Source organism: Polyodon spathula, chromosome 9 (assembly GCF_017654505.1).
Source record: "Polyodon spathula isolate WHYD16114869_AA chromosome 9, ASM1765450v1, whole genome shotgun sequence".
Classification (NCBI taxonomy): Eukaryota; Metazoa; Chordata; class Actinopteri; order Acipenseriformes; family Polyodontidae; genus Polyodon; species Polyodon spathula.
The window spans coordinates 7064381-7082651 of record NC_054542.1 but is presented as its reverse complement, the minus strand read 5'-3'; the positions used below and the strand labels follow the sequence as shown (position 1 = coordinate 7082651).

The 18271-nt window shown below is 38.0% G+C and overlaps 1 protein-coding gene across 1 annotated transcript in view; it reads left to right on the top strand.

Annotated features, from left to right (window-relative positions):
• LOC121321262 (contactin-5-like) overlaps window positions 1–17106 on the top strand; it is a 150120-nt gene extending 133014 nt beyond the window's left edge. Inside the window, exons 6-8 of the mRNA XM_041260163.1 lie at window positions 6291–6386; window positions 15621–15824; window positions 17060–17106. Coding sequence (XP_041116097.1) covers window positions 6291–6386; window positions 15621–15824; window positions 17060–17106 — 347 coding nt within the window. The remainder of the gene's footprint in view (window positions 1–6290; window positions 6387–15620; window positions 15825–17059) is intronic.
• Window positions 17107–18271: the final 1165 nt, after the last annotated feature.

Below are 18271 nucleotides of genomic sequence, written 5' to 3'. Positions count from 1 at the left end.
GGAAACAGCTTTGTATTTCCCAAAGCTCCTTAAAAACAGCCTTGCTGTCTTTATATCCTATATAGGAAAACTCCACACAAAAGTTAACTTCTTCTCCGTTATTGAAACATCAGTAAATCACGCTGCCTTTTACAAGCACAGCCTGTCTCCGCTATTTACAACTCCATCTCAAAAAACTCACCTTCTTAAAGCAATTTTGGGATTGGAATTGTCACACATGTTGTTTTTCTTTTTCTTTTCCTGCCGCAACAAAAAAAAGAAAAGAAAATCTATTTTCTCATTTAGACTACAGGAGAAAGTATTGATTAGCTATAATTCATACGTCTCCTTTGAATTGACGAGTGGCTGGGCTAGGATGCTGACATAGGGAACTAAAAGGCAACGATGACAGAGACTGATAAATCAATATGTGCCTCGGTGATAGCGTGTTTACCGGACATTCCATCACAGCACACATCTGACAGCTCGTTAAGGGGAGATCACCTTCCCTGGGAAGAGCTTAATGAGGCGGGTTTTTGTTCTGATGACAGGCACGCCTGATGAAAATGTGGCCTGGCCTGGTCTATATTTCCTAATAAAAATGTTAAAGATAAAAATGGTTATCCTGGGGCCTGTGCCAGATGGGTCCATCCTATGAGAAGCACATTCAGTTCTTCCCATTATACAGTTTATTCAAAGACTGGCTGACCTCTTTAAAAGAGTTGCAGCTTCTGGAGTGAAATTCAGCAGTTTGAAGTTCACCCTGGTCAAAGCACTTGTTGAAGTGAAGAATGATGCTGCATTATAAACCCAGGGACACACACACATCCATACATCCATACAAGCAGCCTGAGTCTCTCTCTCTCTCTCTCTCTCTCTCTCTCTCTCTCTCTCTCTCTCTCTCTCTCTCTCTCTCTCTCTCTGTCTAATCATTGTCATTCTCGTGTGCTTATTTTATAGATGACAAAAGGCACCTTTTAAAGACTGTGTTGAAAGATTACTTAGCTTATGCGTTAAACGTTTCTAGAGTGTTGTTATAGAAACCAGCAGGACTCAAGCAATTTACCATTGCTTCAGCTTCCACCAGACTCAGCCTAGACCCCTTTGAACATTTCTTAAATTGAGAGAAAAGTTATTCAGAGCTAAAAAGAAATGGTGTAAGGATATTTTTATTCTGATTCCAGTGGTGTAAGTGAATACAGTGCTGTCAGAGTGATCAAATGAAAGTCTGGGCAACACACAAAAAACTACTGTGGTTTGATGTTTAGTCATTTCAGTGCAATTGTACTTTGAGGATTCAGTTGAAAATTAAACAACCCCTATTAACTTGAAAAGTGGCAATCAGCGCCATTTTCTGGATTTCATGGATTTCTTCTGAAAATATCTCTGCAGTGCAGATCTTTAGTCTATCTAGAGCAGCCAGCATTATTCTGTTTTTTTACTTGTTAAATTACATTGAAAGGAATACAATATACCCACTGAATTTGCAGAATCACCTTTTTATGACTTTATTAACCCATGATATGGGTTGTTATTTATCATTTATTATTTATCCAGATTTGTACTTTTGGGGCTGTCTATGAGCAAGCCTGAGCATGCATAAAAATAACACTAGGGGTGTGCGCCAGTAATTTCTTCCCCCCTGAAACAGTGAGTTTGTCAGATTTTTCCTTTGCGAATATCACAATTTGGACAAACATGTTAGAAAAACAGCACAGTGAATGTGTAGCATAAGCTACAAAACTGCAAAGTAACCATTGTACATTTGTGTTCAGGACTTGTAAGACGATCCTGTCCCATTAAAAGAAATGCACATAAATCACATGATAGTACACTGAGTCAGAGTCATGTGACCTGTTTTGAAACATTGGCAGCTTTTTATGCAAACTTTCTACAGGTGCAAAAGCAGAGCAGATTGTGCCTGTTGTCAGTTCCATTTCATATTTTTATAAGTTGCCTGATATATAATAATGACAATATAAACTTTTGTTATGTATTTATTCATTCATTTTGTTTATTATAATGTACTAATTCAAAAAGTGTTACTCTGTATTAATGATGTTTAACAGGTAACAGTTTTTATGTTTACTGAGAGTCTGCTGCAGTTTATGAATATAAAATCAGTTATTCAGAAAATTGCTTGAGTGCAATTCAGTCATAGCTGGTGTCAAATTATTTCCAGTCAATTAGCACTTAATACAATATGAAAAAAAAGCATAATAAATGACATTAGGTACCTGCTGTAGGAAAAAAAGTCTAATTATGACTCTAAGGTTACTTTCCAGTGGTCTAAGGCTAGAGATACACAAGCAATAGTTTAAGCCTTTTTTTCTTGGCAACTCAAATTGATGCCTGTGTGTTCAGCCAATGATATTGCCTTTTCTAATCACCTGATTTCACTTTCAATTTTTCCAAATAGGAAGTATGGCTGCAGACCAGTGGAGGCATGATGACATTTTGCAATTGATTGATGTTAATGGGATGTATATTTTAAGGCAGTAGTAAAAAAAAAGAAAATGAACATAAGGAATTAACACATATTTTCAGGAACTCACCAGCTTTGGTAAAACACAAACTGAAGATATTTCTCTACTCCTGACAAAATACTGAGTTCAAATGTTCTTCAGTTTGTCTTTGTCATGCATTTGTCTCCTCTCGACTCGATTACTGCAACTCTCTCTATGGTGGTCTCCCGGCACGCAACATAAACCGACTGCAGCTAGTTTAGAATGCTGCTGCCAGGATCCTTACCAGATGTAAAAAACGTGATCACATCACCCCCTCTCTTGCCCAGATGCACTTGCTACCTGTAAAGTTCAGGATTACTTTCAAAACTCTCCTGCTCACCTGCAATGCCCTTCATCACACAGGTACCTCTTCAACTTGCTGACCTGCTATGTCACTGCCCACAAGCTGAGGTCCTCTGACTCTGGCCTGCTTGTTATCCCCAAGTAAAAGTGCACCACACTTAGAGAACGCTTGTTTAGCTTTGTGGCTTTGACTCTTTGGAACTCTTTGGTGCACGATGCTCCCACTGTCGCTCGCTTTAAATCAACTCTCAAGACCCACCCTCTCTCTTGCTTTCCATGCTTTTTAAGCCTGATATCTGCTATTAGCTGCTGTGTTGTTGCTACTATTTCATGTATTATGCATTTTTCACTGTATTTAACGTATTATGCATTTTTTTCTTTTTTTTACTCTGTGTCATGTGTTATGCATTCCTCTGTATTTAAAATTTACAGATTTTCTTGTTACTGCGTCTTGTAAAGTGCTTTGTGATGGTGGTCCACTATGAAAGACCCTATATAAAATAAAGACTGATTGATTGATTGGTTAACCTCCGCTGGTCAACACTCAAGTTTTTCCATGTGAACATCTTTTCAAAATTATTCCAATCACTATAGCAGCTGCTGAAACATGTTCGCTGCAAACAGACACCATTTCTTTTTTATTTCTTGAAGTAATTGCCCATTTTCCAGAGTGTGTGTGTGTGTGTGTGTGTGTGGCACATTTAGCAACAGCAATTCAGCTGTCAATGTTTTATTGTCAACTAGAATTGACAATACAAATTGCTTGTGTATCTCTGGCCTTACTGTCAGTTTGCTTTGCAGTAAGACATTATAGCCTGTTATTTTTGGTTTTCCCTTGGAATAATAGACCTCTGGATAGTTCTTCTGTATAAATGTTCTGGTAACAATGGCAAAAGTGTATAATAACTATTGCAAAAGCAAAGCCACCCCATACAGTTGGTGAGACAACCATATAAAGACAGACAAACAGACAGACAGACAGACTTAGAAGGACAAACAGACCTGAAAAGACAGACAGACAGATTATATCCATTATAACTGATTATAAACAATAACCAAAAAATGGCAATGGCAAAAGTGTATGATAGTAGTCTTATTATTTCTAATTATATTCTTTACATGTTAATAATGTAATAACATGTTTATAGAATGTTTATAATCACTTATATCGGATCTCTAAACTAAAGTGTTACCAGTGTTCCCACTGTGAGGCGGTGTGGTCCAGTGGTTAAAGAAAAGGGCTTGTCTTTCAGGTGAGATGAAGCTGAATATACAAATAATAGTAAGTTATAAAATAGTTGAATTTACAAATATAAAAAAAAAAATGCTGTTGCCATGGTGAAAAACTCCTATATAGTATGTTATTCTGTAATGAGATCTCACTTTTACCCCTGTAGACTCTACATAGCTCTTACAAACAGGTATTACCTCAACACTGCCCCCTGGTGATGTAAGAAATGGCATCCACTAGTGGCAGAATGGTGCATGTGGACCTGTTAATGGTTAGGCTTGGGTACAAGTTGTGTTTAGTGAACAAATAAAATGACATCAGGGTTTTAACTTATCACTAGGATGTGATGACAGAAACAGAACGTGATCTGCAAAGTGAATCCTCAAAAGAAGAATAACACATTGTTATTCTTTAGTATGTTATTTATAACCTGTTACAGCTTCAGTTAGTTGCAAACTCATATCTGTTGGCTGAGATGGTGGGAAGATGAATGTGAGTCTTTGTTAACTGTTTTTGTGACCTTTGTTATTTGTCTGGTTGGTTTTGTTGCCTTTTCATTGTCTTTCCAAAACAATATATCTCAGGAAAAGGAAAGTCTATAGATGAAAGGACTGATAAACGTACATGTGTCACTTGAGTTTTATTTTCTTAAAACGAGATAAAAAGATCCTGCCCAGTACATTCTGTTTTCGAGTTCTTTAGCAGTTTTCATTTGATATTTGAATTAAGCGGTACATTGGTTAGCTGTGCCAAACAGAGACAGCAAGGTGGGTCTTGGGTTAAAAAAAAAAGGAAACCAAAACTTTACAAGTGTTCGAGAAAGTAAGCTGAAATGCCGACAAGTAAATTAATGTGTTTTCTGTACTGCTGAGTAAAGGTCTATTTAACCAGACATGACTACAATTAGGTTGTTCATTTACACTGACTTATGTCTTTAAAAAAAAACAATGATCAGGAAAACATTAACTTGTGTCCTTTCACCTGCAATTAATGATATATGGCAATGATGTCTGTTTGAAACCACGTTTTCCTCGTTGTTGTTCTCTTCAAAGCACCAAAGTTCATTTACAATAAACCCTAAATCACATTTGATTACCCAGCAGGCTATTCACTAGGGCCTTCTCCCGGCTTCAGTTTTTGGAGCTCATTAAAGTGGTGAGCTTCTCACAATATAATTTAATGAGAAGTCGTTCAGATGTGCTGTATATCAGTTTTATTAATACATACACAGTGTTTGTGAATTCAGTGCTCAGGAAAGACGAGAGAATCATACATTTGCAGGATGGTGCAGGATGAACGTTATTCCCTACTGAAGGTCTCCCTCTCCACTTTTTCATTATCCAGGGCCATTTTGCATGTTATTTTCTGCTATCAAAGTTATGTTAATAAGCTACTTAAATAGTTTCGTGTGTCAAGGAATCAAACCAGTCCGAGTTGTGTTCATGGTACACAGTCAGAGCAAGAAGCTGTGTGGAGTTATTATAGCCACAGTTCATCACAAATTTGACTTATCATGTACTTGCATGGGGGGAGGGGTCTTTAATTACTCATTGAAATGTACAATTCCTTTGTCAACTTTGTGAAATAAGGTTAACAATTCTATAAGCACAACATTCCAAAGATATCAAAAGAGGGAAATAGTATAGACTTTTATACTGTGCAAAGGGTGCTTTTAACAGTCATAATCCTAACCTCCGTTACTAGTGTGCTTATATGTGAAAAAAAAACAAAACATAGGACTGAAATGGGCCTGAAATGCATCATTTGAGCAAACATACATGCAATTTTACATGCAATTTTTAGTACTGACAATACAACATTTATACAGTCTGTATTAAGTTGTATAGTGATATTAAAAGTTTGATATAATTACAGCTCCTCACTGTAGGGCAAATTAGAACATATTTACTGTTAAATAATTCCACCATTAAATGAGGATGATATTACTGTGTCTGTTTAAGTATTAGCTTGCTTTCTGAAGTCACCAGTGCATTATTAAAACACTATAAACATTTTACAAGAGTCTAGGTCAAGGGTGGTCAAAGTTGGTCGTTCCACTCCTGGTCTTTGTTCCAGCCCTGTTCTAAAATTATTTAATTTAACCAATGAAACCTTCATCCAGACCCTGAAGTAGTTAATCATTTTACCTATTAAACCTGATATGAAATGGCCCTCCAGGACTGTGATTGGACCCCCACTGGTCTAATAATACAATTCTTTGTAAAAAACATTCCAACACAGTGTGGCATTACTCCTGTCTGTTGTTACAGATCTCGGGAACTTCAGTGGGCGGACGAGAGGAGCGGTGTCAGTGCGTGAGGGACAGGGGGTGGTTCTGATGTGCTCTCCGCCACCTCATGCTCCAGGTACAACTTTTTATTTTTCAAATGACATCCATGTCAGCACGATCAGGCTCCACCACCTACACAGCCGTGGAACCACTCTTTACCAAGAACAGGAGAGAAAAGACTCATCCAATGTCACTCAGCTTTTGCTGTCTTTTGCTCTACACCAGCAGCTTTCCCCGATGGTCTCCAGAGCCATTGAGCACCCACTGAGTCGCCTCCAATGATGTCGGTCATGCTTATGTTTATTTGCATATTACATGTAATAGTGCACCTAATGGTGTCATTGCAATTACTTTTTGTGTGCTGAAGTCCTATGCAATTTAAAGCCACAGATTTTAAAAATTGTCACTGTAAAATAATCCACATTTATAACTGCATGGTAATAACTGGCTTGATGTATCTGCATGTAGAGTCAATAAAACTTCACTTAGCAATATCAATAAAATTAGCTGTTTTATGACTGTGTTACACTTGGTGGATAATAGCAATTGTTTTGCATATTTTTCATTATCTTTTAGATCAGGGTTTTAATATTGCATTGTTTGGACTCTAAATTAGCCTTTTCAAACATTCAAAATTAAAAATGTATCACCTTTCATATTCTAAAATTAAGAAGAAGAATGGCAAGATTGATTTAAGCTTACCTCTGCAGGATTATTATGATTATTATTTTTTTTTTTTTTTTTATCGCTCAAAGGTGCCTTAGGCTTTTCAGTTTTATTATATTTAATTTGGAGCTTGTCATGGCTTAAATTAATTAAGGATTTATTCTAAAGAAATTTCCAGGTAGAAGAATTGTTCTACAATTTAAAAGACTTAGACTTGTCCTTTGAAAAGTATATCTTACTAAAAAAGATTTTTAAAAGATTATTGCTATTTTTATTCACCCCTGTCCTGAATGGCAAACCGTGAACAGCTATTGGGATCACTTTTCTTTCTGTGTTATTACAGCACATTGCTGTGCATTGGACAATGTCAATTCTTACTTTTCTAATAAAATTTATACAGGGTAGGAGAAAGGGCTGTGTGGAGGAAGGACCTCAGGAACTGAGAATAGGATTGAAGTGTTTTTGTGACTCAAAAAAGGATGAGGCCAGCACGGCTGGGCCTCTGAGGCTGGGAAGTGAGCTTTACCCCCAGAGGGAGACCGTTGCAGAGGTGGAGCAGCATAGTGGAGATGGAGAATGGTGGAAAGCTAAAAATGCAAGGCAGAGAACAAGGGTATGACATGGGATTTAAATAGGGACTGCTATTATTGGCAGAACAGAATGCCAATAATGGGGGGGGGGGGCTAACTGAACCACACACATGGTTACAGCAACTCAGCACCTTAACACAGACTTTAACATAAAGAAGCAAAAAGAACATTATTTAACATCATAATATTTTTTGAACCAGGATATTTCGCACAGGGCTGAGTTGCAACACAGCTTCATAGAAAACAGCAAGTGGAAGCATAGGTCATAGGCTCCGCTGTTATTCTATATTGTAGTGACTCCGGCCCCTTCAAAAGGACTTTTCAAATGGCCTCGGCTGGGCAATGCCTTCATGAGCACCATCTTGGTGTGGAAAGGTTTTGTGCAGTAGTTCTCTCCATCTTGGAGTGGAAAGGTTTTGTGTAGTAATTCTCTCCATGCAGCGGATGCTTTCCTCCTTGATGTCAACACAGCAAGCTTTCGCTCACGCCTGTCTGTGTGGTCATGGTCGTGCAGTAGCCTTGAGCTGTGGTGCAGAAGCCTTTTGAGGTCCACGCAGCCTCCCCGGACACGGCCCCAAGACAACCAGGACCTCCCCATCTACTCAGCGCCGGGCAAGCGTACTTGCTTAATTAGTTGCTTAGCAACGTATCTCAAGTTTACGCGCCCCTGTGATCAGTATGATGCCAAGCTCTGTCCAATCATCGCATGCAACACAGCTGATCACAATAGAGCTGTTCAGCCGTCTTCCAGATAAGCCCTTTTACCAAGATGGCCTACTTCCAGTTCCGTCCTACTGTCGAGTCGGCCTATCCCTGTGAAGGCATACCACCAACCCCAGGGTGGGAGGTAGATTTACAGCTCAGATTCATTGTCTGAAAGTGCAGAAACCTGTTGTAAAACTAATAAGTTCCACTGAGCAAGTGTTTCATTACACGTATCCTTTCAGGAGTTGAAAGGTAATTCTAATCCTAATGTTACAAGGTTTTGTAACATGGAATGAAATTAATGATTTATTGAATTGACAGATAAACAAGCCTGTAAATGATTATGTTGTTATTGGAATTTGGCCCATGGCCTTGCCCATTGGGACTCATTAGCCGCCTCTATACTGGCAAAACTATGACAAATCAAATATAGGAATTAGATTAAAACTAATGCCAGCGGGCAGGACAAGTGGCACTTGAGGCTACCTTCCCCCTTTACGAGACACGCTGCAAGGTGGAGGCAGGGGAGGAGGGAGACCAAACAAATGCACAATATATATATATATATATATATATATATATATATATATATATATATATATATATATATATATATATATATATATATATATATAATTTCGATGAATACGTAGTTGATTAAGGGGCGGACCTTCTTTTCAGAAGCACACCCAAGTTTCCAATTTCACGGCAATTCATTTGTTTTAATTGTGTGACTATGTAATTCCGTCTTCAGTTTTGTCATAGTTGACGGCTCAGTGACTGGTGAGATTTGAATGTATGCACTAAAATATTAAGAACCCCATTATTAATACATTTTTGGAAACATAGTAATGAATTTTCCTATAGTCTAATACCTACCTCTATTACTTTATGGTAAGCATGGGACTACCTTTATAAGTGTTCTGAGAGATTTCTGCAACTAAAGGACCACCTACTGTCAGCCATATTGCCTTGTCACTTCCAAGCATAGAAACAAGCTACTGCACAGCTGTTTGCCAAATAGTTCATATGTTTCTAATAAATTTTTACACTTGCAATGAATCACTTTCTGAGTGAAACAGATGGATAGATATTTATTGCATCTTACATGGCAACACCCTGGTGTGTGCATGTATACTGGATCCGATCGTGTGAACGTCCACTGGGGCCATGCATTGGATTGCTTTCAAAACTGTAACAAGAACAAAGGTTTATACTGTTGTACAGTGCTCCCCCTTTATAACACTGTAGATGGGAGCCATAGTGATGAGGCTGAGCTATTTGCAGTATGTCTTATAGTAAGAGTAAAGGTGGAATGGCATATGGGGCAAATGGGAGCCCCGGCCATACTGCACGTGATTCACCCGCAGTAAGAGATGGATGGGATATGTAACTCCCACAAAATAACCTGACATCACCATAGGCCGTTTTTTGATTTTTGGTGCTAGCCCTAATATATATATATATATATATATATATATATATATATATATATATTATATATATATATATATATATATATATAAGTATATCTTACTATATTATATATATATATATATATATATATATATATATATATATATATATATATATATATATATATATATATATATATATATATATATATATATATATATATATATATATATATATATATATATATATATGTAATTCACTACTCACTTTTATCTTTCAGTATTCATGAGCCTCTTTTGAAGACCTAAAGGGATATACCATAAGTCCAATACTTCATTTCTTAACTGTTTAATATCATGTGTGTTCTCCATCATTCTCCAGTGTTGTTTCTGCTTAGATCAGAATTTACCATAACTAGCTTAGCCACTGTGTCTTTTTTCAACGATTGGATCTGCCTCTGAAAAGGTTGCTAAAAGCAGAGTTTATGAAGTGAGGTGGAGGTGCAGCTCTGAACTCTGTAAACTGGTATTTTATATTACAATGGAATAATCAACCAACGTGGTTATAACTGGGAAGCTACCATTGTTTCCTATTCATAAATAGAAACTGCTGGTGGACTAAGTGTGTAATTACAACAAGGACATGGCTGATGCATTGCAATTACCACATAAGAAGAAGAGCCATTGGGATTTACCTACTTAAATATTCTGAACGCATAAAGGGTATTCCCTAAGCATGGCTTGAGGAATACAATTTGCAATTTATTATTTCATTTTTCTGATGGACTTCCTGCCTTTTCCATTAAAAAAGGCATCATACCTGAAAGAATATCTTTGATTGTAAAGCATAAACTGCAGCCACCATCTATATGACACTTCCACACACAATGTAGAGTACATGCAAGTGCCGATTGTCAGCTGTCAATTCCAGTAAAGCCACAGGTTCTTTTAATATACAAAGGTACTGACAGAATGTGCTGTATGGAATGGTAAGCTGTATTTCATTGTGCTGTCAAAGTCATGCACACGAGACTGTTCAGCAGTTCATTGCTGAAAACCTCAATTAACACCAAGATCACACTTCTTCTGAGACACCAGCTGTAAATTAAAACTTACACAAACTTATTTATCACATGTACATACTTGAACAGTAAACTCACATTCAATCTAATACAGTTGGACACTTGAAATGCCCTAAATATTAGTTTTTTGTTGTTGTCCTATTATATGGCTTTAGATTATTATGAAAGGCTTTTGGTTTAGAATTATGCAAAACAAAAATAAAAACACTAAAAATGCGAGGAATCTACAGCAGTCATGTGCAGTGCACAGCGAGTCGTTTTTAGATTAAAATTGAACATTTCAACAAGAAGAAATATGTCAAAACCAAAAATCTACAAGGATGAAGGTCATGTGACATAAATAGAGGACTTATAATAAAATTAGGGGGGGGGGGGAAGCACATGCCTTACTGTTTGACGTGTCTGTCAGCAGGAGTGAAAATAATAGATCAAGGACAAACACAAAGTGGCCATTATGACATCACTGAAGATGACACATTCCCAACAACAGTGGACTAGCATTCCACTGTTGCTACAAGCTATTCAGTGATGGTATCGATGGTATCCAATGTAATGGCATCGTCTCTTATAGCTATATGAGCCACATAAGGGATTTCACTACCTCTCACGTTGCCCTTACTGCTTGCTGCTAATTAAATATATTCAGAAGATGTCATTCAGAGTGTAAGAAATAAACAGATGCCACTTTGTGGTTACCTAACAAGGATAATAATGGAACTGATGTATTAAGGCACTTCTCAGGGGACAATAAAGGGACAACAAACAAAAAAAAAACTCTTTGTGGTAATAAATATATTGTGACAGTTAATTAGGTACATTCACAAACAACCACAACAAAGGCATTTATTTTTTCTTTATAAGATAAATAGTCATAATTTACTCCAGGCACAAAAAGCGCTCAGCATTGACAAAGATGGCTAGAAGCTCTCAAAAATGGAAGCCCATCTAATGTATCAATATGGAAATACTCACTGTAATTATACAGCTCACTGTAATTATACTGTTTCATCCACTAACCTCATTTTAATGTGTTTGAAAAATAAAATAATTATTTACTGTTCTAAACATTGTTTCCTATGGTTGTGCCAAGTTTCATTTCCGCTTGAAACTGCCCAGTTAGCCCAATTTATCACAGTTTTACTGTACATAATTTCCCAGATATGGTGCAGTATCCTGTTTTCATAACCTCATTGTGTTTGCATGGTGAGCAAATCACTTCTTTATCACACTATTTGGAGTTAGTTTTGCTTGAACAAGCAAACAATGTAAACTTTTTTATTCCCACCTCTGCAAGCCCTTGTTCTGTGATCTCGTCACTACCAATGCCAGTGTCTAGTTAACAGACACAGAGAAGCTAATGTATCTTTGTTTTGTCTTGTGTAGTGGTGGGCAGGATTAAAGTAGATATTTTACATTCTAAAACTTTATCTATAGAGTGGCCAATCAATATGAAGCCGTTATTTCTTACTGATCTTATACTGATAAAAAGAAATGGTAAAGATCTATTAATCCATGTCTTCTTTGAAATCAGTTGCATGCGATGTTGCATGAGATGTAGTCAAACTGGGAGAAGCAGTACATTTTTACATTGCAGATAAATTGCACTGTAGACACTTCCTTTAGTTTGTTCAGGGTGGACACATTATATTCAGTTTTTAGAATGTTATTCAGTGTACCAATATATAGACAACTCAAGACATAATTTTGTTATGTGGCAAGTGTACATGGACATTAGCTGCCCAGGATTTGTATCTGAGCTGTGTATGAATTGTCCAGATGAAATGCACCAAATGTGGTTATGGGAGTAACATATTTGCCAACATTTGGAAACTAGCGGGGTCATACGCATAAAAACACACATACACTTGTAATAGTTATAAGTAATAGACTCCACCCACATTTTCATTAGCTTATTTTATAAATGTCTCAGAACCTTCAACACTGTGTCTTCTGGTTTTTATTCCAACTGAGCTCTCTGTTACTTAACTAAACCCTTAATTGAACTAATAATTAGCTTAATTAAGCCTTTTTTAATTGTCTTCTGCTCTTAAACAGTTGGAGATTTCAGCTCAACTATAAAATGTTCTAAGTAACTTGAAAACTTTTTTAAGCTGCTTGTTAGTTCAATTAAGGGTTTCGTTGAGTAACTGAGAGCTCAGCTGGAATGCAAACCAGAAGACACAGGGGTCCCCAAGGACCAGGATTGAGAATCACTGCAGTAACAGATAGCAGTTTGAAACTAAAAATAACAGCGGCCACACATTTTTAGATTTTACAACATTCTACCTTTTTCATCTGCCTGCCTACCACAATCTACAAATACATTTAAAATAATTTCAGTAACACTGTTGTTTGTTTTGGAGACAACAAGCTCTTCTGCAACTGAATCAGTTACACCTCCTGAGCAAGCCCCACACCCCTCACCTACCGGGAGTCCCCAAAGAGGGGATTCCTATCCGAAAATCTCTCCTCCTGAGCAAGCCCCACACCCCTCGTCTACCGGGAGTCCCCAAAGAGGGGATTCCTCTCCGAAAATTTCTCCTCCTGGGCAAGCCCCACACCCCTCGCCTACCGGGAGTCCCCAAAGAGGGGATTCCTCTCCGAAAATCTCTCCTCCTGGGCAAGCCCCACACCCCTCGCCTACCGGGAGTCCCCAAAGAGGGGATTCCTCTCCGAAAATCTCTCCTCCTGAGCAAGCCCCACACCCCTCGCTTACCGGGAGTCCCCAAAGAGGGGATTCCTCTCCGAAAATCTCTCTTCCGTTCAGTCGCTCTTTTCAATTTAGTTGGAAGACCACCATCAAAAGTTTTCATTTTTAGCATCCTGTTTTTTTACCGTCTTGCTCTGTGGATTACCGTTATTTGCATTCTCAGTAATTCTTCCCCATGCTTGGTGTTTGTGCACTTGTTAGAAAATGTCCCTAGCAGTGTTCATTTTTCATCATTTAACTCCTCTAAAAGACTTCATTTTTCAGTTGTGCGCACATCTTTCTTATCTAACGCTGGCCATCGTTTCCTTCTCGGTCAGTGTCTTAAATTACGCAGAACGCACTCAGGGTTAGCCATGTGGCTTTAGCGAGACTGACTTAACATTAGTTGCAAATGTTAGTCGACCTTTATGCAAGCGGCCCCTGTCCTTCACGTTCCGGTAGCTCCCTCTTTATACTCAAAATCATACACATCAAATCATATTGCAGCAGCAGCGAAGAAACAATATGCTTCTCCAATATGGCTGGAATGTGACATATGTGAGTAAAGTGATATCTGGTCGTGTGAACACAATCCATGCCAGCCAGTGCAGTGCACGAGGGTCAGCAGCCGCTAAAGAGAGAGAACAAAATAAATACAAAATATGACACGAGAACCAATGGGCAGAGTAGTTGTGAATTTCAAAGGATAAATATCAGGATTTTCTTCCTATGCATTGGGACTTGGGACATTGCTAGGAAATCGGCACAGTCCTCACTATATAGGGACTGTTGGCATGTATGCAGTGACCTGATATGGTACATCCACTGTCTATCATTAATATTTCTAATCATGGGTTGTCAATGGTGAATGGCCATGGTCACTCTACCCTGGTTTACTGTGTATAGACTTTACTGTCCATTCTATGAAGAGCAGCTTGGTATGGGCATCACATATCATAGCTATCTCACTATTAATCTGTTTGGATTCACTTTTTGTATCATTTTTGTTTCAGTCATCACATCCAGGTGACTTTGTAAAATGTAGACATCTGCCAAGAGCGGATGCACCGCAGTTGTTCGGTGAGTTATTTCTTACTCATATATCTTAAATGCACAGTGCCAACTGACACTGAAATACACAATTAATAGTGAATCTAAACAGAGGAATACATTAGTTAACATAACTCTGATATGTCACACCCATAATGTTGCCAGCCAAGCAAAATGAGACCAGTTCAGAGAACCAGTGGTAACTGATATTGTCCCAGGAGTTTTGGGAATTTATTTCCAATCATTTCTAATTTCAACCCTTTGACATTTATCTTCACCCCACGTCTTTTAATCAAGTGCTAATAGTAAGTGCCTGCCTCTGTCCAATCCCTGAAGAACAGAGCTGTTTTCCACTATGATGTTTTCCACTGTACTCTTTCCAGGATTCATTAAGCATGCAAGCATAGAAGAGTATCTGATGTTTCATATTGCTGCCAGCTTTCTTAATTTCCTACCTAATGAAAAGCTGGAGCACCACCAGACTGATTACTATCCGATGCTGTACAGAGTCATTATCTTCACCTGAGATTCTACAGTCATACATTCTGACATTTATAATACTGTCATCTGGCTCCAAGCACGTTGACAGCTGCTAAACAGACAAAATGAATGATAGTCATTTGGTCGTCAAAAAAAAAAAGTCTAAAAAGTTTTCTGTTTGATAATAACGTAATACAGTATTTGGGCATAATGAAAAGCAACACATACTAAGGTTTGAGGACCTTGACTGAAAACTGTGATTCTCCTAATGGACTAACTCTTTATAAAACAATGCAAAACATGCAATAATTGACTAAAACTACTCATTTCCATCACATTTAGCTGTATAACTGTTTGAAATTCATAAAGGCTATCAAGAGTTAAAATATGAAACTTTGTCAGTGCTGCTCAACATTTTCAAACTTTAAAATGTTCTCTTAAAGCAACAGCACCATATGTGAAGCTTTAAGACTTAATGGACTATTCTATCATCTGAGAAACTCTTTCATGGCTGGTGCACAAAGTCCAATACGTGATATAAAAGTTGATTTTCTTTTTTTTTGGTTCTTTGTGTTCACTTGATGATATCTTTTTGTCTTTTGTTGTGTGTGTGTGTGTGTGCCTTACTTGCAGAGATCACACACAGCTGGGTATTTAACGAATTCCCCTTATTTGTGGCCGAGGACAGTCGTCGGTTCATCTCCCAGGTAACAGGGAACCTGTACATCTCTAAAGTGCAGCCCTCAGATGTCGGAAGCTACATCTGTCTGGTGAAGAACACTGTGACCAGCGCCAGAGTGCTGAGCCCTCCGACGCCACTGACATTGAAAACAGATGGTAAGCCAACATCAGCTACTGGCAGTTCCTGCTCTTACAATAAGTACTGGTGGAATACTAGATTTCACGGGCTGCGCGAAAATTGTGAAATTAGCCCAATACTGCGATTTTTACAATATTCTTAAGAAATAAAAATACATTATTTCATAATTATTATTTGTATTTCATACAAAAAAAAGCACATTAACACAGTGCTATGCGGTGATTATGTCATGTGACTGTATGCAATCTATATGAAATTAAAATAGTGGAGTGATTCCTTCATCAGCCAGCTGAGACATGAATACTTACCTAAAGTTGCCAAGTATCACAAGCTGGAGATTATGGAATTGGTAAAACAGTCCAGTTGCTTGTCAATGGTCACTGACAAGTCGACTGATGCCCAAGATCAGTATGGGTTACACATTGTATTTCTTTTGCAAGACCTAAATGGTGAACATGCATCTGATGTCCTAGAACTGAAAGCTGTCCTTGCAGATAGACTTTACCTACAGGCTGTTCATTACAAGCTATTGTAAAGTGCTTGAAGAACTTTAACATTGATTTTGATGAGGATCAGTGAATTTACCTCTATATTTGATGATTTAAAAGAAAAAAAATCTGTAAACTCATTTATAAAATAGTTCCGTGCACATTCCGCAAAATACGATACAGTGCTTTACCTGTGACACTGCCATGAATTTTAAAGAAAATGTTTGCGATTTTCACAGGTCCTTAATTACAAGCATAGTTGTATTTCTCCTCTTCAGAGGGTAGCATACATACAGTACAAACATGAAACTAACAATAAAAAACTCAATTAAACCACAATAACGCACAGGTGCGCACTAAATGAATAATTCCTTGGTCTCAGCTTAATGTATTTGTCCATAGTTCAGACATCTGTAAACTCTGATTTATCTGAGAACAGATGTTATAGGTTTATCTACCCAAAGTCAAAGTTTTAGCTTAACCAAGCCAGTCAGAACAAAATAGGCATTATCCTGCTACAACATTAATCTCACCCCTTGTTCTACAAATTTGATACACTGAAATCTCAAGTTATACTTAATAATATTCTTCAAAGTCTGTTTAATTCAACAGACATGATGGTAATTATTCCGTAATTTAAACAAATCTGATTTAGTACAGTTCCCATTGATATGTCTCGGGCAACTTACTTTGAGTTACTGGGTGCGTCAAGTAGCTGAGACACTCACCTTAACATTGTGCTCCGTTCTGCTCCCTCTGAGCAGCTCTGAATGCTACAGAGCAATTTCTACAGAGCAGGGACCCAAGTTAGCGGACAACCATATGTGCTTGCTGAAAATATCAGCTACTTGGACCCACTGTGAAGCATTGACAGATTATACAGCTCATATTTAATGAACGCATCAGAGTACGATCATTATTTCTACTGGCGTACATAATGATGCCAGGAATACATGATGACGTGGCAGTGAAGTACATTTTAGCTGAACAATATATTTCCACCTCTTTTGTCCACATTTGAATTTCAGCCTGTGCTTTCCCCCCTCCCAACCAATTTGCCATTTGACTGACCTATGAGATTAATCACATAATTCTAGTGGGCCAGCTTACTCCACTGGGCATTAGCATGCAAGATCTTTCTAGATGGTTGGGAGTTATGTACCAGTAATAATGTGCTGCCAAGCCTTATTGCACCTCGTCCCTAAGGTCAGAACAAAGCATACTGCAAACCCATTAGCATATTACTATTGCACCAACAGCAAGGGGGAACCACATGGGTATAGAGCAAAGTTCCACTCAAAGCAGGATTTTCAAAGGGTTAAGGAAAGGCAAATACATTGAGTTTGGAAATCAAGCATAAAATGCAAAGCTATGAATAACAAGGAGATATTCTATTCTAAGGTTAGATAGAGGTATCATGTTCAATATGCACCAAGAAAATATGTGTTAAGTAATCGTCTTTATAGATAAGTAATTTGTAACATTACCTAAAGCTAAAGTTATAATAAGAAGATACACATTTTGGTAATGTTTTCCTTCATTTTTGATTCAGTGGATAAATTTAGTTTTAGAAAATGCCTTGCCATGTTGTCATTTGTTGAACCAATTGAACATGCTCCTCTATTACAGCTTATTTTATTATAAACATTTTACCAGGACAAAGCTCATTGAGATGTCTGAGATGCCTGTCAAAAATATTGGTCTGGGGGCTCCCAAGTGGCGCATCCGGTAAAGGCACTCCACATGGAATGCTCGATGCACCCTATAGCCTGGATGTCGCCAGTTCCCAGGAGGCTGCGGACAATTGGCCAAGCGCTGCCCGGGGGGGGAGGCTTAGGTCGGTCAGGGTGTCCTCGGCTCATCGGGCACCTGCAAGCTTGATAAGCTGCCTGTAGCTGTGTTGCTCTCTGACGTTGAAGCCCCGAGGTGGCTGCATGGTGAGTCTGCAGTGTGAAAAGAAGCAGTCGGCTGACAGC